Here is a 20,881-nt window from a genome sequence, read left to right on the forward strand (position 1 = left end):
GTATAAATACATTCATACATACATACCAGTTGTTAAATTGTGAAGCTAAACATAGGACCTCATAAAAATTCAGTCCAAAACAGCTTCAACCAATTGTGACAACTGGTCATTTGCATTTCAAGACTTTTATCTGTACTGCAGAATGAAAGACTTTGGAAACTAGCTTCAAGCTTAATTTAAATGACCCCTTTTAAAGTGATGAGACTGGGGCAAATTCCTTCCCTTCTCTCCCCTCTCCCTTTAGGCTCCCAGATAATCATTTCCAGTATCTGCTGATGTGAATCGCTGATTCTTCACACAGACCAAGCGCAGCCCACTCCCTAATGCAGGGTTACAGAAAGACCCTCTCCTGTAGTCCTCCCTCAAGGAGCTCAGATGGTGCCATTTCCTTTCCCTTGTCAACCCCGACTCTTGTCCCCCTGGTGCCTCTCTCAGACCAGTTGATGTCCCTTCTCTCACATTTTCTACTTTTCTTCCTCTCTTCCTTTCCCTCTCCCTCCATCTCCTTCCTAATGTCTGCCTCCCCCTCATACACACACACACACACACACACACACACACACACACACACCCCTTTCCTCTGCCAAGTGCAAAATTACTTATTCTAGATTTTGGAATACATTTTGTTTAATTTTAGCAAGACGTATTTTTTTTTAAGTAATCTCTACATCCAACTTGGGGTTTGAACTCATGACCCTGACATCAAAAATTGCATGCTCTGGGGCACCTGGTAGCTCAGTCGGTTAAGCATCGGCCTTCGACTTGGGTCATGATGCTGGGGTCCTGGGATAAGCTCTCTGCTGGGCGGGGAGCCTACTTCTCTCTCTCCCTCTCTCCCTCTGCCTGGCGCTCCCCTTGCTTGTGCACTCTCTCTCTTTCTCTCTTTCTCTGTCAAATAAATAAATGAAATCTTTAAAAAAAACAATTGCACGCTCTACCAACGGAGCCAGTCAGGTGCCCCAGCAAGAAACTTTTAAAGAACCTTTTCTTAACTTCCCTGAAAAAAATCTGAAGTTAAAAAAGTTGTCAATAGTTTTACCACTGTTCTTTATCGTGGTTCAAAGATAAACCTGCCCTGCCATGGCCAGGTATCACCATTTTCAATTCGTAGTGGTGGGTAATCATAGTAGGTAGATAAAGAGTATACTTATCATGAAAAAAAAAAAGTAGAAAATGAGTGGGGGTGGGGTGGTAATTTTCTGAGTTTATTTCATGCAAAGTAAGGTCAGAAAAAAAATACCTGGTCATTTTGACCGGAGATTTTTTTAATATTCTGGGTTTTTCACTCATTCAACAAGTAGAATGCACTAAAAGTGTCTATTCTTTATGTCTACATTTATTCATCAGGCACATACTGTGTACCTGCACATGCCACACTGTTAACAACTAGGAATTCAAAACCTGATTTTAAAAATGTCTTGCCTTTGGGAAGTTGATAACGTTTCCTTGTACTTGTAAACAAGTAAACTATCATTCTACTTAAAGTGGTAATAAATGGGAAGGGGTTCTTAGAAAAGCTTCTTAGGGGCGCCTGGGTGGCTCCATCGTTAAGTGTCTGCCTTCAGCTCAGGGTGTGATCCCAGAGTTCTGGGATGGAGCCCCGAATCGGGCTCCCTGCTCAGCCGGAAGCCTTCTTCTCCCTCTCCCACTCCCCCTGCTTGTGTTCCCTCTCTCGCTGTCTGTCAAATAAATAAAATCTTAAAAAGTAAAGAAGAGAAAAGCTTCTTAAAGAGATAGCCCTTGAACTTGCATTATAGGTAATGAACCAACACAAAAAATTCTGTGTCTATGGAACACAGATCCTAATCAAAGGAGGTATAGGTTGGAGTGAAAAGCAGTGGGCAGGGAGTTTTAGCAACCTTGGTTTCAATTTGGTTAAATCTATAGTGTCCTGGTAAACTGGTTCTCCTGAAAAAAGGCAGCTTGATTTGTACTATTTGCTGATTCCTATGGTGTAAATATTCCCACCATAGCTGATTTCAAGGTACCAATGATTTAACAACTGTCTCAAAAAATTCCTGAATATTTAACAATAGGTTATTTTAAGACAGTTTATACTGGTTCCTGCACACCACTGACGGTACTCCTACCAGCTTTATGACTTTGGATATCATTTGCCTTCTTAGATTTCAGTTTCCTCATTTATAAATGAAAATGTGGTATTAGAAGACCTAACATCCTGTCAGCAATAAATGTTCATGACGAAGCCATGCAGTCATTTAGAAGCCCTGTAAACGCTCTAAGGGCAGGGGCTATGTCTGTTTTGTTTACTACCATATACCCACCTCCACCACCGTGCCTGGCATATAGTAGGTGCTCAATTTGAACTGAACTTTCATTTCTTAGGCAGTTATTTATCACCTAATATGTGCCAGGCACTACTTTAAGAACTTTCAGATATTAACCCATTTTGAGTGAATAACTATACCAAAGAGAATGGAAAAAATTTGAGTGATGGAATAACATGATTAAATCAGTGTATTAGAAAGGATGCAGAGAAATGAGAGGTGGAGAAAACAGGGAAGTACAGAGTATATATACTTAGCATGAAACTTTATGTAAAACGTAGCCTCTCTATCCAGACAAAGCAGTGGTATCAGGACAAAAAAAATTCCAGAACAACTTTCCAAATGGCAATCAGATTTAGGGAGGCAGTGTCTCTAAATTGATTAGTTATCTGCTCTGCCCAGTGCTGCCCAGGCCTGCCCAGAGGGGCGATTTTTACAACCTCAGAGAAAATTGGTTTCCCTAGCAGTAAGGTGAAGACAGGATTGTTTTCCCTGGACGAAAATGCTTTGAACAGACTTTGTGAACTCTAAAGCACTAAACACACGTAAGGCATGAAGGTTTAGCAAACTGCTTCTGTAATTGTTGCTTTTCAAATATGCTCAGCTACTATCTTTATACTGGCTAAAAATCAGTGCCATTTGTTTTTAGTGCCATTTTTTTCATTGAGTTCCTCTTAGTCAATGACATAATCAGCCTAAATGGTACAAGTATACCTGTTTTACATAGATTTTATTTTGTTTTGAAAAAAAAATAAAGTGGGGTTAACTATTTTTATTTTTCCCTGGAATTGCTTTGGAACAACAAAAGATGTTGACTACTGAGCTCCCAAAAATTGCAGTGGCCCAGACAGGACATAATAAAGCCCTAGCCTAAGCTGATGGCAGTGGAAATGAAAAAGAGGAGAGAAAAGGAGTAGAATCGACAAATATTTCGAAGGAAAAATCAACAGGATTTAGTGGTTGATTGGATTGGGGCAAGGGCATGTTGAGAACTTTGATCCTTGAACAGAGCTCCTCTCTGTTCTTTTCTTCATAATCCCCTCTTCCTCTTTGGTTTTTGTTTTGTTTTGTTTTGTTTTCGTTTTTTTCCAGGATCTCGGGCCTCTAAATAGTTACTATATTCACTCAATTAGATAAGAAATTTCTTCCTGGAGTAAAAAATGCTCCACTAACACTGTATTTGTGTTTATGGCATAGGAAGGTCACAGTGAGCTCCCTCCTCCAAGCTCTTATAAACTAACCCTCAATGTTAAGTTAAATGGATGTGATTCGATCTGTGATTCGTTTGTACAAAGAGACCCATCTATAATCTGGATCACCAGAGAATGTGGGGATGACCAAAATTCCAAACTAAGTGACCTGGTTGTATTCTCTGGACCCAGGACTGGAATGGGGTTTTATAGTGGTGAATGGAAACTTAATTGTATGGTACCCTACTGGGACCTTCAGTACCCCAGGGTTGGCAGCAGAAGACACGGAAGAAGAAAGATCAGTTAGCAAAAGATTGGGAAGTATTTCTCAGAGACCCTGGATCTGCAAGACGGGGACTTTCGGGAGATACATACATATTGTGGGGAACGGATGCTTCCTCATGTCTCACCCTGGCCTGGAATAGCCGTTCCTACACCTGCCTCCTTGGATTTTGATTCCATGCTCACCAAGCTGCCTGTGACTCCTCCACTCTGGGAGGAGTGTTTATCAGGAGAGGTGATTCTTGAGAGGGAAACATGAGCACTTTCTAGTCAATAGAAACAAATAGACCAGAAATCACAAACCAGGGGTCATATCAGGACATGCAGATAGTTTAATATCTGCACAGTTTAAAATTTTTTTAATTAATTTTTAATTTGAAAACTTTTAGATAGGTTTCCTCTCTCTTCTTCACAACTGGTTTCAACCACTTTTATTGTTTTATGTTTGGATGCTTTATATTGTTTACATTAACTGCCTGTTCCCACAGGAAATTTAGTTTGTAACTCTGGAATAGTCCCTACTATAAATAAACAAATTTGCAGAGTAAATTCTACCTTAATCTCTTGTGAGTTTGCCTGCCAAGAATCAGCCTCCATGTGTCTAGTCAACCCTTGGGCCAGTTAAGGGCCAGAAAGCTGGGCTACGGGTCGCAACTTCACCAAGGAAATGCCAACAGCAAGATTTCCTGTTGGAGCCCCATAGAGTCTTCTGCAGCCGATTCCTTGGTCTCACTGTTGCCTTGCTCCTTTTTCAACGGTGCCCTTCCTATTCCATTTTGTAGCGTCTTGTTATTTACATATGAGTTGAGGCAGTTACTGTAGGTTGGATCATTTAACAGTCCTTTCGCACAGCCTCCTAATGAGGCTGGAAAGCTACCATTCAATCTTCAGCTTCCCCTGCAGGTAAAAGTGGCCAAATGAATATTCCTGGCCAGTGAGATCTACATGGAAATCCCCAGGAAGGCTGTCCCTTCTGAAACAAGGCAAAGCCTCCTAAGAGGGAGAAAGCCTTTTTTCTTCCATAACCATTCCTCCTCCAGCCTGCCTGGCTTGGACGTAAGGCCCAGAGATGAGGGGGCCTCTTCCCACTGTGTGAGGAGACATGCACAAGAAGGCCGGCGTGCCACGCAGAAAAATAAGAGTCATACCAGACCTGAGCTACCTACCTTCAGATTTCTTGTGTTTGAGACAAACTCTCACCCGTTTTAAGTGTTTCCACCCCAACAAAATCCTCTTCTAACTTGTCTCCCTAATAAAGCCCTCAGGAGAGAGAACATGCTTTATCTTTATATCCTCAATACCCTGTTCAGTGGCTGCAAATAGTAGGCATTCAACATCTTTATTTAACCAATTAATAAATTTACTTTTCATTGGAAGAAGCTAGGACAAAACACGAAACCATAATTTAGGCAGAGAGTTACTTATTTCATCAGTGACCAAGATAAACGAAGAACAGAAAAAGCAAATTAACAGGTCTAATTTCAGATTGGCAAAGCAGTAACAAAGGCACCTTTGCTTTTTCTAAGAAAGTAATTTAAATCCTCTGCACTAACAATGTATTCTTCTTAGTACTACTGGTAATAGTAGCAGTAAGAATAGCATATGTGTATTAACTCAAATATTAACACAGAAGAAACAGGAAAGAGGAACTATTAACCCTGCTTTATTTTTTTTCAAAGATTTTATTTATTTATTTGACAGAGACAGCCAACGAGAGAGGGAACACAAGCAGGGGGAGTGGCAGAGGAAGAAGCAGGCTCCCAGCAGAGGAGCCTGATGTGGGGCTCAATCCCAGAACGCTGGGATCACGCCCTGAGCTGAAGGCAGACGCTTAATGACGGAGCCACCCAGGCGCCCCAACCCTGCTTTATAGCCAGGGACACTGAGGCACAGAGCACGTGGCTACCTAGGGCCAGAGCAAGGATACTAATCCGGGCTACCAGACCAGAGCCTGCCCTCTTAACCATGATATCGCACTAATTAAGTAATGGAGGAAAACTGAAGCACAGTTGTTCACCTGAAAGTCAATTTTTAGTTAATGAGGAATGTACTTTTCAAAGTAAGCGTTTTTAAATCCGAAATACTAGCTCCTCGTTGTGCTCCAGTTGATTGCTTAGACGCCCAAAGCATTAAAAACAATGTGTTTCACTCCTGTGTTTTAGCAAACCAGACTTCCCCAGCAAGGTCTGTTTCCAAGGGTGACTTTCCAAGGGAGGATACACTCAGCCAGATTTAATGGTCTGGAAATTAAATGGTCTAGGTACTGATTTTACCCCCAAGGCAGGTAAAGCAATACCCCATGCCTACAGCTGCTATTTACTCTCAGATTAGCACACTGATGATGGCAACTGGATAAATGCAGCGTTTAATTATGTTGTAGCTCCTTACACCTTAGGGAGAGTAACTAAGGGAGGGCCCAGCAGTAACTCAAGTCTCTCTCCATAAGCCTAACCTGTTTTTTCCTACCCAGTGAATCTATCCTCCCGGCTTCCTCCAATTATCTTCAAAGGGTTTGCCTCTGTATATGTGTGATGGGGGGGGGGGCTTTTTCTTCTCTACCCTGTGGCAAATTATAGACCCATAGTTGAGCTTCCTAGTAAAAAAGGTAAAATAAACTACAGGTAAAAGGGAAAATAGACAGGGAGGAAAATATCTTCTCTGATATAAAAAATTGAAATAAAAATTACTATTTAAGAGGGAAAAACATTCAGAGTCTGTGCTGTTGGGTGCGTCATCATTTTGAAATGTCAGTAAGACCTTAAAGGTTTTCTTTCTTTTTTTAACAGTAAAAACATTTATAGGGCACTGGGATTCCTGGTATGGCTACTTTTCCTATTTTATTTGCAAGTTGTATACATTATCGAGTGAGATGTTAAAAAAATATTTTTTGAGTTTTTGAAAATGTTGTCTAACATAACTGAAAAATTCGTAACATATGAGAGTATATTTCGTAATATACAGTTGACCCTTGAACAACATGGGTTTGAACTGTGCGGATTCACTTATACATGGATTTTTTTTGCTACAGTACAGTCCTGTAAACGTATCTTCTCTTATGATTTTCTTAGTGACGTTTTTTCTCTAGCTTCCTTTATTGTATATAAGAACACAGTATGTAATACATGCAACATACAAAATATATGTTAATCGACTGTTATTGATAAGGCTTCTGGTCAACGGTAGGCTGTTCGTGGTTAAGTTTTGGGGGAGTCAAAAGTTATACTCAGATTTTTGACTGCATGGAGGTCAGCACCCATAATCTCCGTGTTGTTCAAGGCTCAACTGTACATCATTTGCCTTTTCTTTTTCAAGAATGTGCATCACTCCATTTGCCAGTCTAAGACATTCCATTTTATAGGTAAGGAGAAGGAAAGAGGGAAAAGTAATGACCAGTTCCTTTCTTACTTGTTACTGATCGGATTCTTAGCAGCTGCCTCTTCTTGGATTTCTTCCACAAAGAAATGATTTTTCTAACTGTCAGTTACCTTGCCGATTGCAGATACTTCACTCATAATAAACAAAACCACACTTTGTGTCAAAACCATCACTTTTCTTTAGCTATTTGTTCAAGAGCTATGTGAACCCTAAACTGTAATCGGGTTTCCATGGAATAGTCTTTGTAGTTTTTTATGTTGTCTAGGTTTTTTGTTGCACTGTCATAATCTCCTTTTAGATAGTGAAGAATTCCGAGTTCGTAGTAAGTATACGGCACCAAGTAGTGGTCATATTTTAACAATTTCTCCTTTTGAATGACACGATTAAAGTAATGCTCAGCTGTGGAATATCTGCCTAAGTGTTTCAGGCAGAGACCTTTCAGTAAATTTAACAAACTGATGTCATCTGCGCCATACTCTTTATTTGAATTTTCTCGTAAAAGGTCTTGTCCTCTATTAATTATTGATAGCCAGCTTGAAATAAGGTCTAGTTTTTTGCTCATGACTCGGAAACCACTCCAGGCATAAAGGAATTCCAGAATGGGCTGTGCCGTGAACCAGCCTGTAGTAGTGCCGTAGCGCTGACCCTTCTCAGCAACGAACTTTTCTATTGGCACAGAAGTCCCCAGGATTTTGATTCTCAGGCTATCCACTTTTAAGAAGAGAGAGTTTATGTCCTCGCTCCCTGATCTGACAGAATCCGAAGGAAGCAAGGCGAGTAGCATAGCTTTACTGTACATGTATATTGCCTTGGACCACCTGCTGTGGTGATACAGTAGATCGGCATAGCGGTAAGCCTGCTTCCAATTCCGCAGAAAAACGTGGCACCACATGAGTTCCCAGTAACAGAGGTGATGAACCTGCTTCCATTCATTTTGAATGAAAATGCACTCCTCTAATACTAACTGTGCATTTTCAAAATTTCCTTTCAGCATACTAAAACGTGCATGAAAAAATTTAAGTATGACACAGTTGGGAAATTTCTGGAGATAGATTAGGAAAAGGTCCTCTACAGCAGCATTGTGACCCTTTTCAGCACCAACAGCTACATAGATATAACTGTAATAAAAGAGGAGAGTCAAAACACTTAAGATATTATTTATATGGGATTCAGATGCACTCTCATAAAGCAAAGCCAAGCCCGCCTCTTTATCACCGGAATATCCAACAATATTGAGTAGTTTAAGGGTCTTTGGTGGCACAAGCGATAATATCAGATTGAACGCTCCAAGTCCAAATTTTACTCCTCCAACCAGGTGTCGGTAGGTTTTGCTCTGGTTGTGAGGTATCTGTGTTAATACTTGTTGACAGTCTTTGTATATTTGATAACTTAACCCGATGTTGATTGCGCTTTTAAGAAAACCAAACATACTGTCATCCTGTATAAATGTTACAGTGGATTTCAGAATCAAACACTCAGCATAGCAGACTTCTGCATGCAGTTCCTCTTCTTTGATAGCCTTTATTCCCTCTTTACTCACTAGATGAGAAAAACTGGTCATCCTAGATTTTCTTCGGAAACCGTTACAGGTTTTCAAAGCTTCCTTTGTGGCAGTCATTCCAATCTGTAGGTCCAGTGGATCAAAAGTCAAGATGGCCTTGACAACCATAAGGATATTATAAATTAGAGCATGGTATATGCTGTTTTTCGACCACGGATGAATGAGGTCTACGGCCTCTGAGAATCTGTTATTTAGAAATAAATACAATCCCGTTGTGCATTCTTCCAGGGAAGATGTTAGATTCATTGTTGTTGCCACAGGGATAACTTCATAGGCGTCTTCAAACTTGTCCTCATCACTTTCTGCCTTACTTAGAGTAAATGATGTAAAGTCATTCCCCTTATCGTGTTCTCTTTTACTTAGAGTCAATGACATATTTGCTTCCCTGCTTTAGAGACGGGCAATATCTGAAGGGGAGTGATGCAGCCGCAATGAGGGTAGCTCCCGCTCTCCTGACCGGGCTCCCTTCTTCTACAGCCTGAGGTGTCGCTGTTACAACGGAGGCCGGCGAGCTAATAGTGTGGGTGCAGCATTAGGATAGTCTCATCTATTCCAGACAAAGGGGGAGGAGGAGAAAGATAATTTTATTTACCTAAGAGGTATTTCTGAAAAGTTCAAATCATTTGTAATGCATAGAAAACATGTGAAGTAAATCCTTTATAAACAAAAAGTTCTTTCATCAATAATACACATTTTCAGAAATGTTGATGGTGGAAGGCTTATTCCCTTTAAAAAAAAATTTTTTTATTTGAAAATAGTTGACACACTCCCTATTCTTCCCCCCCCAAGTTTTATTGAGAAAAATTGACAAAACTGTAAGTTATTTAAAATATATAATATGGTTTGGGGGGATGAGAACATTTTTCTACTCTCAGAAAATTTCAATTATACAATACAGTATTATCAGCTATAGTCGCCATGTTATATATTAGATCCTCAGACCTTATTCATCTTATAACTGAAAATTTGTATTATTTTACCAACCTCTCCCTACTCCCCGCCCCCCAAGTCCTTGTTCTTAATGTTCCCATAAGGGGACTTTTCTGCTAGAGGAATACTCTGGGCTCACTTCTGGCTGGGAGCTGATAAAAGAACCTGGAAGAGTGTTGCTCTGTGCCTTCTGAATTCCTCCTTTTGGAACTGGCCTATTCAAAGTCTGAAACCAAAAACCAGGAAGAGTTTTCCGCTCTCAAGCTGTGCCTGGGACCAGGTGGGTAAGTGTTTAATCAGGGGTGAAGCATCAGTGAGCCCACTGGGCAGCACATCACATCTGAAATCACAGTAACTTAATTAAAAAGGTCATATTTTGGTGTCCTTCTGCCTCTTGCATCTATATTCCATTGGTTCTGAACTCAGGCAGGAAAAGGCATGTTATTTATCGACCCCTAAGGCCATCTCCTCCTCCAAATCTTGTATGCCCTCTTTAGATGATTGGTACCATCATCCACACTAGATCTCTTTTTTCCTCCTCCTATATCCATCAGTGACCAAACCCTGTCAGATCTACCTTGCTGAATGTGGTGCCTCTCTGTTGTCCTCCAAATCACCCTGGACATTCTTCTTTAGCAAGGTTATAATATGGTAAAATGGTATAATATGGTAAAATGCACAGACTGTGAAGTTAGACTGCTTAGGCTTGAATCCTGTGGTGACTTGCTTGGCTTTACTGTGCCATTGTTTTTCATCTACAAAGAGGGAATAATAGCACTTCTACCAAAGACTGGTTGGGAGAATTAGGTAAATTAATATATGTAAAGGGGTCAGGACAGTACCTGGCATCCATAGTAAATACTCAATATATTATTCTATACACATCTCCCCAGAGTCTGGCATATAGCAGGTGCGTGCCGAATTGTTTTAAATGACGTTTGGGATGCAGACTGCTGTGTGTAGGAGTCCCACAGCTTTTGGTGATAGAGGTGGAGTCATTCTATCATTCTTTTGCTTAAAATGTTCTATACAAAATGTCTTCTTTACCTCTGTCTGCTTGTCTACTTTTAAAAGGATCAATCTAGTGGGGTGCCTGGCTGGCTCCATTGGTAGAGCATGCAACTCTTGATCTCAGAGTTGTAAGTTTAAGCCCCACGTTGGCTGTAGAGATTACTTAAAAAATATAATCTTAAAAAAAAAAAAAGGATCAGTCTAGTGAGAATGGGTTAGGGAACACTAATACTGAGCCGGGAAGATCAGTCAAGTAGGGGCGTGAGGAAAAGAGAGAGGGAGAAGTTGAAGATACAGAAAGGACAATTCAGTGAAGAAGAGAGGGATGCACAGAGCACAGGTGCAGGGAGGAAAAGCCTTGAATAAGATGAGGAAAAATCCCTTGCACTAACAGGGAAGAGCCTTCCTTTCTGTCATTCATTTACTACAGATTGAATTGAGCTCCTTCAATCTACTGAGCACTTTTCTTGGTGCTGGGGATACAGTAGTGAACAAAACAAAGACATGGCTCCCATGGAATTGGTTTTCTTAGGGGAGGGCTATTCTGGCAGGGAGAGGAATGTTGTGATAGGGAGGGAAACAATAAATAAATGAATAAATAACATGTCAGCAGTTGATATACCGCTATGAAGAAGAATAAGACAGATTAAGACAGAATAAGGAATTTCAAGAGCAACGGGGTGTGAGGTATTTGCTATTTTATGTAGGGTAGTCAGGGAAGGCCTCCCCAGTAAGGTGACATTTGAGCAGAGATGTCGAAGATGTGAGAATCTCTTGATCTCTTCTTTCAGTCTAAGATAAGTGAACATCCTATGTGTTCCCATGATGCCTTGTGCTTACTCTATCCCAGCACTTGCTATATATATATATATTTTTAAACATCTATCTTTTTTCTGCATCTTTTATATCTATCTTCATCACCAAGTACAATGACTGGCACTTAGTCATTAAACTAAATTAGCATTTATTACATGGCCATAACAGTTTTCAATTTACATATACTAAGATAAATTCAAGATGAAGTAATCATTTAACTGTTAAAACTGTGAGACTCAGAAAAATTTAACAGTGAATACTACAAAGAATCAATGTCCTTAGTATAGTAAGAGATGCTAAGAATCACTAAGCTAGAAAAACACCCTGACAGAAAAGTTAACAAAGGACATAAATGCATTGCCAGTAAGCATAATGTTGAATCTCATTGTAACAAAATGTAAATTAAAAAAATAATATATTCATCTTAAAAATGAAATTTGGCAGATTAAAAAAATTCATCCAGTGTTAATGAAGGTTCAGAAAACCAAGTGCCTTTGTGGACTTGGTGCGGGGTGTCTAAGTGGCTGCAGCCATTTTGGAGAGCTATTTGGCAATATGTTTTAAAAGCTTTCAAATTTTTAAAAAAGATTTATTCATTTTAGGGTGGGGAGAGAGGGAGAGGGTGAGAATCCTAAAGCCAACTCCCCACTGAGCATAAAGCCTGATGGGGGCTGGCCCGTGGGGCTTGTCATGGGGCTTGATCCCACAACCCTGAAATCAAAAATCAGTCGCTTAACTGACTGAGCTGCCTAGGTGCCCAGCTTTTACATTTTTTTTTTACACTCTTTCACCCAGTAATTTCACTTATGAAATTATTCTAAGGAAATAATCGGGAATATACATACATATCTGTAGAAGGTATATATACTTCAGCATTATTTATAATACAGAAAATGAAAATAAATAAATTTCTTACAACAGTGGATAGTGATGAAATGGAATACTATTGCAAACATAATGTTGTAGAATATTTAATGACTTGGGAAATTGTTTATGGTGTAATTGTTTATGGATTATGGATAACATTCATGTTCTTTATTTAACAACATTTAGTAAATTTTGAGCACCTACTATATGATAAGGACTATGCTAGGAACTAGGCATACCATAGTTAATGAGATCGATTTGGACCCTGCCCTCACAAAATTCACAGCCTGCTATTTGTGCTATTATATAATTTCCACAGTCAACATGTTACTTTTTTTTTTTAAGATTTTATTTATTTATTTGACAGAGAAAGAGAATAACCAGGGGGAACCACCCAGGCACCCCTCAACATATTAGTTATAATCAGGAATAAAAAGTCTAACTTTTGCAGGCTTATGTAATTCTCATAACTGGATGAGGCAGGTGTTATTGTCATTTCTCTTTTATGTATGGGGAAATTGAGTCCAAGTGAAGTTGAGTGACTTGCCCAAAATCATAGTTGGTGTGTGTAGGGAGAACAGGATTCAAACCCAGGTGGTTAGACTGCAGAGCTCACAGTCATAGTCAATAGTCGACAGTACGGCATGAGCTAACTTATTTGTTTATTTATTTAATCTTATTTAATTTTTTAAAATTTATTAATCTCTACACCCAATGTGGGGCTCAAACAATCTCAAGATCAGGAGTCACATGCTTTTCTGACGGAGCCAGACAGGCTCCCCAAACTTCTTTTTTTAAAAGAAGTCATTTGGGGGTGCCTGGGTGGCTCAGTTGGTTAAACATCTGCCTTTGGCTCAGGTCATGATTCTAGGGTCCTGGGATTGAGCCCCATGTCAGGCTCCCTGCTCAGTGGGGAGCCTGCTTCTCCCTCTGCCTCTCCCCCTGCTTGTGCTCTCTCTCTCTCTCTGTCAAATAAGTAAATAAAATCTTTTAAAAAATAAAATAAGTCATTTGGCAATTATCTATTGAACATCTACTTTGTACCTGGCACCGTTCTAAGATGCTTGGTCTACAGCAGTGAACAAGACAAATATTTTACTGGGAAAGCTAAACCATGTAGGATTATTGGTTTTTTTCATTCTGCTTTCCTATATTTTCCATTTTCTATAGCAAAAGTAAATTATTTTTATAATTTAAGAAAGTTTTTACATTCTCAATTTAATATTACCTGGATAATTAATAATCTTTTAAAAAAGATTTTATTTATTTATTTTAGAGAGAGAGAGCACACAGAAGGAGAGGCAGAAGCAGGCTCCCCTCTGAGCAGAGAGCCCAACATGGGGCCCAATCCCAGGACCCCGAGCTCATGACCTGAGCCGAAGGCAGATGCTTAACTGACTGAGACACCCAGGCACCCCTGTATAATTAATAATCTTATCCATATAACCCAGTGGAATACTTGAGCTAAGTACAGAAGAACATACAACACTGCTGTCCAAAGTAACTCAAAATTTTGAAATGGATTATGATAATTAACTTTGAATCACTTTTCAAAGTATGCTTGAATGTATATTACATGGATGAATACAAATGAGACAACAAATGTCTTAACATTTAAGTGGTTTTTCTAAAACCAAGTAGTAAATTGTAGAGACAGGATTCAATTTGAAGTTCTGTAAGTCCCAAGTCATTGCTCTTTTCATTAACTCAGACTGTATTCATCAAAGAGGTAGCTGGATGGCCTTGGGCAAATAATTTAATTTCTCTGATTCTTGAAGAGATACATTTAAGCTAAGCTTTTAAGTATGAGGAGGACTTTCATAGGTTGGGCTGTTCATAGGAACAATCAAGGAATATTAATATTATAAGGATAATGGCATAAGGAAACGGGGAGAGGTTTATTCAAAAACGAGCCGTTTGGTTTTATTTGTAAAGTGAAAAAAAAGAGTTAACATATGTAAAACACTTAGTATAGTGTCTGGCACATAGTAAATACTCAGTGAATACTAACATTTAGTAAGTTAATTGGGGGCTAGAGCCCTCTTTTGAGATGAGAGAAAAATGAGGCCTAGAAAGTTTGTAAACATCTAAGATAATATGATTAGTTAATAATAAAGATGAGAACATATGTTGCCTGACTTCCCAACTCAATACTTTTTCCAGTTCACCATATTCGTGCTGGAATATGGCTGTAAACACGGGTTGAGACAGTGATCACGGACTGTGGGGAATCATACTACATACCAATGAGGTGCAAATTGCTGGGGACTGTTTTTCCAAAGAACAGTCACACAGGTGACCATACTCAGTACTATATCAAAATTATATACTAATTGGGGTGCCTGGCTGGCTCAGTCAGTAGAGCAGCAACTCTTAATCCCAGGGTCATGAGTACAAGCCCCACACTGGACATGAAGCCTAGTTAAAATTTTTTTGAAAATTAAAAAATTATATACTAATTATAAATGTTATATCTGAATTAGTGAAAAGATAAAGGATATTTTGAAAGAATTAAATTTTATATATTCTGAAGTTTGTGTGTGTGTGGGGGTGTATAGGCTATAAAAGTGCTTCATTAAAGAAGGAAACAACATATTGCTAAATTGACCCTCAAATATATGGTATCATTTCACGTTCCCATTAGTGTGTATAAGTGCCAATTTCACTGCACTCCTGACAAAAATAGCATGTTGTATTAATTTGCATTTTTAGTAAGGATAGACATTTTTTTTTCTTTGTGGTTCTTCTTGTCTGTTTCTGTGTTGTTGTTTTTTTCTATTTTTTACTGGGTGAAGTCATTTTCTTTTTTTTTTTAGAGTAAGCTCTATGCCCAAGGTGGGGCTTGAAGTCAAGACCCTGAGATCAAGTCACATGAGTCACATGCTCTACCGACTGAGCCAGCCAGAAACCCTGTCATACTTTGCTCTTAGATAGAGATTCCAGACTCTTGGATTTTGGGAACAAGGTAGATCTGAAAAATACTGGGGGTTGGAGGGCACAAACTTTTTTCTTTCAAGAAAACATGAAGAGGAGTGCCAGCCTGGCTTAGTCAGAGGAGCATGCTGACTCTTGATCTCAGGGTTGTGAGTTCGAGCCCCACGTTGGGTGTAGAGATTACTAAAAATAAACAAACTTAAAGGAAGAAAAAGAAAACATAAGATTTTTTTTTTTAAAATTACTCTTAGCGTCCTTTCATTAAAAGGGGGGGGCTAGGTAGCTCAGACAGTTAAGTATCTACCTTCGGCTCAGGTCATGATCTCCAGGTCCTGGGATTGAGCTCCATATTGGGCTCCCAGCTCAACCGGGAGTCTGCTTCTCCTTCTCCCTCTGCCTCTCCCCTTGCTTATGCTGTCTGTCTCTCTGACTCTCAAATGAATAAATTAATTTTAAAAAGGGGGAACATTTTAAAAAATAAGACATATTCACAGAATAAAAGATGGTTCTTCCCAAAAAGGAGTGGTTGGCAATAGTCCTATTTTTCTGGAATTGGAGATATTTTTTTATCAACATTCTGATAGTCTTTGTGGCAAGATTTGGGTACCACTGCATCACCATGTTACAATTCTAGGGCTTAGTCTCATTTGAAAAATGAGGTAGTTAAACTAATGATTTAATAAAATTCCTCATTTATCTATGTGTTTCAAACTACTTCTTTTTAAAAAAAATAAGTCAATGGTCTTTATTTATTTGAGAGAGAGCATGAGCTGGGCAGGGGGAGAGGGAGAAGCAGACACCCCACTGAGCAGGGAGCCCGATGTAGGACTTGATCCCAGGACCCTGAGATCAGGGCCCCAGCCAAAGGCAGATGCTCAACCGACTGGGCCACATAGGTGCCCCTCAAACCACTTCTTTCCTACAAAGTCTAAACTTATCTATTTGAGTCATGGTATATATATATCTATTTGTCATTGGCTTGGGAATAGGTTTTCTATTTGCTTTTTTTAAAAAAGTATACTTAATCTCATAGAAATTAGCTTCAAAGGGACACCTGGGTGGCTCAGTCGGTTAGGTGTCTGATGCAATTTTAGCTCAGGTTACAATCTCAGGGTCATGAGATCAAGCCCCAAGCTGGGCTCCAAGCTGGGCATGGAGCCTGCTTAAGATTCTTTCTCTCCCTCGCCCTCTGCCCCTCCCTCTCTCCCCCCGCCAAAAAAAAAAAAATTAGCTTCAAAGACTTAGCTTTGTAATAAAAAGCAACAACTTCCCCGTTGCTCATGAACATGTATCTCTCCATTCCATAGGCAAATGCCTTTGCATAGAACCTTTAAGAAGGTTTCAGCATTTAATTTTGGGATTCCTGTAGATTCACTTTTCATGAAGATTTCTTTTTCTGCCTTGTTGCTTTTTATAAGTGTCAGATTGTTTTTGTGGAGATAGGGTCAAAGAAGAAATGTGCCAATTTCACTTAGAAGTCAGTGAGTGAAGAGATAAAGATGTCTTAGGAGTGGCCACTTAAGGCTGGTCACTGTGTTTCAGGGTCTAGTCCCCAGCTTTGCAGAAACAAAACTTCATTTTTGTCAAGGTACCCAGGTCATATCAAATTTTTAGCAACTGACAAAGGTTACTAAAACCACTGCTGCTCCCGCTCCTCTTCATCCTCCTAACAGCTAACATTTTTTGAGCACTCAGTATGTGCTAGACACTGGGCAATGTTAATTGCTTGATTTACCTCAGCTAAGCCTAATAACAACTCTTTGAGATGGGTACTACTATCAAACCCCATTTTGCAGGTGAGGAAGCTGAAGTACCAGGAGAGTAACAACTTGGTCAGTGGTAGGCAGCTATTAAATAGTGGAGCCAAGCTTCAAAGCCAACTGTCACACTCTATGAGCTTATGCTCTTAATCTTCATACTATACCTACCCACCTTAATCAGTATACTATACTATACCTTCCTAAAAGTATATACCACCTGTTTTAAGGAAAGAATTCATGAACAAAAATCATTTTTATTAATTTACAGTAGAGGATATTCATTTCCAGGGATTAAAAGATCAGTATCAAAACATCAAATAAGAGAAGTCAATGGTCTTGAGCAATAATCTTTAAGTACACCTGAGGGCTGGCTAATAACATAGGTTGTCTCCTAAGGTAGTGCTGAATGAACTGCTAAACTCTGTCCAAGCCAGTCTAGCTCTCTCTAGTTAAGACAAGCTTACCAAGTCCCTTTCATTAATATTCTTTCTTTAGATAAGAAACAACATAATTGAACTGGGTTTGATGGTTTTACAGTTTCACAGTTTTTAATACAATCAGGCATTCCTCAGAAAGCCTAATTCTTCCTAGATTGTTTTATACTCCTAAACCACCCATTTAGGTAATATTTGTATCAGTGAATCACTCTTGCATCACATTTTCACTCTTCCCAGTTTCACTCTTTGAGGTTGGTTAAGCCACTGGCATTCTTTAACTGCTGCTCTCCCATCCCCATCTCCATACTTCAGTACTGATCATGGTCCAGTACTTGGCTAATGGAAAGTTAATTTCTTTATACAATATGAAAGAATTATAAACATGATTCTGAGAATTTTTCCTTCCTAGAATTTTGTAAGAGCATTCTAGAGGGAACTGAAGATTATGAAATGTTGGGGGGAAAAAAAAAAGCAAAGTTGTAGTTGAATATAGCTGTTTGGATGGATCCACAGTACATATATATACAGCACATAACATAAATACATATTAAAAGACTATTTATTTACATTAAAAATAGATACATGTACAAAAGTTCTAAATTTGGTTTTGTTTTAAGGTTTTCACATACAAGCTAAAATAGTGATAATGATTTAAAACTGAAACTAAAATGGAGAAGAAAATAAGAGAAAGAGTGAACTTTTTCTTTAATGCTTCTCTGGAAAAACTGAATCTAGGAAATGCAGATAAATTTTGAAAGCTGCTGTAAAAGGATTAAGGACTAACCCACCCTCTCCTAAACTAATAACATAATCAATATTTAACAAGAGTAATATATTAAGAATTACTTAACATTTCATATTAGGAATTGTTAGAATATTTGTTGAATTAAGGAGCTTTTATATTCCAGTTGAATCCTGGAACATGATCTTAATTTAACTCACAATGCTATAGGCAGAAATTTATGTGGCTGAAACTGATTTCAAAAGAATCAGTGGGAATAAAAGTACTCTGTACAGTAATATCTCCCTGATTTGGATTGACATTTAGTGAAAAGAATCGGTTATGTGTTCTTAGAGAAAAAGTGTTCAGTACAATAGAGTATGGAAATACTATGTGGAACTATTGTTTTTTTCATGGTACCTAGGATAGCAAAGCCCAGCCTAGAATTGTCCCTCCTCTAATAGAGATAAATAACCGGTAATTAGCTTATCAAAGCACCTGTCTCTAGAGAGGTAGGCAAGCCAGTCTGGATTTACCCCTTTTCCTTTGATGTGCTTGAAAGCAGTTTGTTACAAGTTGGAAAACTGCTTCTTTTCCTATTTTTTACAGTATTATATCCTTCAAAATTCTCTTTGGTACAAAAGACTTTGCATTCAGAGACAAAAAACATTTATTGAGGCCTAATAGTATACTAAGTACTGTCTTTCAATAAGTTACCTATGCTTTGTGCAACAGCACTTTTCATAAATTCTTTTTTTTTTTTTTGAGAGGGAGGGGAGGGGCAGAGGGAGAGAGAGAATCTTAAGGAGGCTTCTCACCCAGCGTGGAGGCTGAGATGGGGCTTGATCTCACAACTCTGAGATCATGACCTGAGGCAAAATCAAGAGTTGGATGCTTAATAGACCAAGCCACCCAGGTGCCCCCATAAATTCTTAATAGAAGAAAGTCAAATTAGTGAGCCTTTACAGAATTGATATTCTGTCTTCCAGCAAGTATATAAAAAGATCTTTATCATTTAATCCTTTGAGAAGAACCCAGTTAAGTGGAAAACAAAAATCAATAAAACTAAAGGAGAACTGGGATGCCTGGGTGGCTCAGTGGGTTGTGTCTGCATTCAGCTCAAGTCATGATCCCTGGGTCTTGGAATCAAGTCCGGCCTCTGGTTCCTTGTTCAGTGAGAAGCCTGCTTCTCCCTCTGCCTGTGGCTCCCCCTGCTCGTGCTCTCTCTCTGACAAATAAATAAAATCTTTAAAAAAATGAGAACAAATATAACATATTCTATAGAACTTGTTTTCTTGCTAGAATTTTTTTGCAACAGATGTATTCTTTCCATAATTTGATCAATCTGAACAAAACATATGTATATTATTTGTAGCATTGTCAAGAGAGTATCCATACTTCATTCACCAACTTAGTCTCCTTTCTCCTGTACTCTGTATCATACACCTATATACATCATGTGAAGTTACACAAGAGAAACCTAGAGATACAAATATCTGAGGATTTCATCTTTCATGTGCAACAATTCCAACTCATATATTCCAAGTATTTATGGTGTAATGTCTTTTTTTTTGTGGCTGGTGAAAAAGAAGTTAAATCTGTATTTGTAGACTTGGTGTTTGGCAAATACATTGTATAAAATCAAAACTGAAAAGTACAGCATAGGAAATATAGTCAATAATATTGTAATAATGTTGTATGGGTGACAGATGGTGACTACATTTATGGTGAACATCCAGTAATGTAAAGAATTATTGAAAGACTACGTTGTACATGTGAAACTATTATAACATTGTCAACTATACTTAACAAAAATAAAAAATAAAATCAAAACTGAGTTTTAAGCGATTCCATCTAAAGAAAAGGTTTACATTTATTTTATATAGAGAGTGCCTGAGCAGCAAGGCCGTTACTCAAAGACAACTTAAAGTCCCAGTCTTCAGGATATGAGTATTAGTGGATGAGATGTGTTACTACAATACAAAGCAGAAAGCACTAGAAAGGAAGCACAAGTAAATAACTCTGCGCTTCAAACGCAAATAATTTCATAATTGCCACTAGCTAGAAGGCTTTAAGGACTTAGGATTTTTGCATAATTTCATTATAACCGGAAAACGAAATAAAACTCTATTCCTTTGTCCCCCAGACTCCCAAGAACTCGTACGGTTTTGGTGAAAATTGGTTCTGAAGGGGCTGGAGGGTCGGTGCCGTCCCTGCGGGCGTCACTCCTTTTGAGGCCCAGGGTGCAGTGACCACTATTCAGAATGGCGGGGTTCGTGGAGTTCTCACCCTGGCCAAACTCCCGATTACCTCTGATGAGCCCCAAAGGTGACTGAGTAGCAGTCTAGGCCAGGTCCCCCAGCAGAAAGGCGGCGGCAGCAGCAACATCAGCGGTTAAATTTTACAGCCTTTCATAAGGCTGGTCTAATGTACCTGTAGTAAGATTACTAGAGCTGAAGGTCCCTAGATTGGGGGAAATAAAAGGGGGGGGGGAAGGAGACGGGGAGGAAAATGAGGAGGGTACAGGAAAGGGGGGAAGGGAGGGGGCGGGACACCCCGGGGAAGTCCACGGGTTTACTGGCGAGGTCTAGCGTTCCCATGGAAACGTATCCCTCCGCCCGTTCCCAGTGTCTTAGCCTTTTCAGTTCCCTCCGCGCCGCTTCTCCACTGTTTCCGCCCAGCTCCTTTGTGCCGCGCAGAACGTCGAAA

At 39.2% G+C, this 20,881-nt stretch overlaps 1 protein-coding gene across 2 annotated transcripts; it reads right to left on the reverse strand.

Annotated features, from left to right (window-relative positions):
* Positions 1–5,572: 5,572 nt before the first annotated feature.
* On the reverse strand, positions 5,573–20,860 carry LOC109490354 (tetratricopeptide repeat protein 39B). 2 transcript variants are annotated; one of them, XM_019804661.2, is made up of 2 exons: positions 20,483–20,860; positions 5,573–9,243 (listed from the first exon to the last, which is right to left on the reverse strand). In XM_019804661.2, the coding sequence occupies exon 2, from the start codon at positions 9,069–9,071 to the stop codon at positions 7,305–7,307; it is 1,767 nt and encodes a 588-aa protein (XP_019660220.1). In that variant the 5' UTR covers positions 9,072–9,243; positions 20,483–20,860; the 3' UTR covers positions 5,573–7,304. The 2 variants fall into 2 exon arrangements, with proteins under 2 accessions (XP_019660220.1, XP_019660221.1); XM_019804662.2 differs by having other exon boundaries at positions 20,462–20,860.
* Positions 20,861–20,881: the final 21 nt, after the last annotated feature.

Source organism: Ailuropoda melanoleuca, chromosome 4 (assembly GCF_002007445.2).
Source record: "Ailuropoda melanoleuca isolate Jingjing chromosome 4, ASM200744v2, whole genome shotgun sequence".
Classification (NCBI taxonomy): Eukaryota; Metazoa; Chordata; class Mammalia; order Carnivora; family Ursidae; genus Ailuropoda; species Ailuropoda melanoleuca.

Bases quoted from the DNA above. Each gene is read 5' to 3' on its own strand.
- LOC109490354 (XM_019804661.2), bottom strand. From the start codon at position 9,071: ATGTCATTGACTCTAAGTAAAAGAGAACACGATAAGGGGAATGACTTT.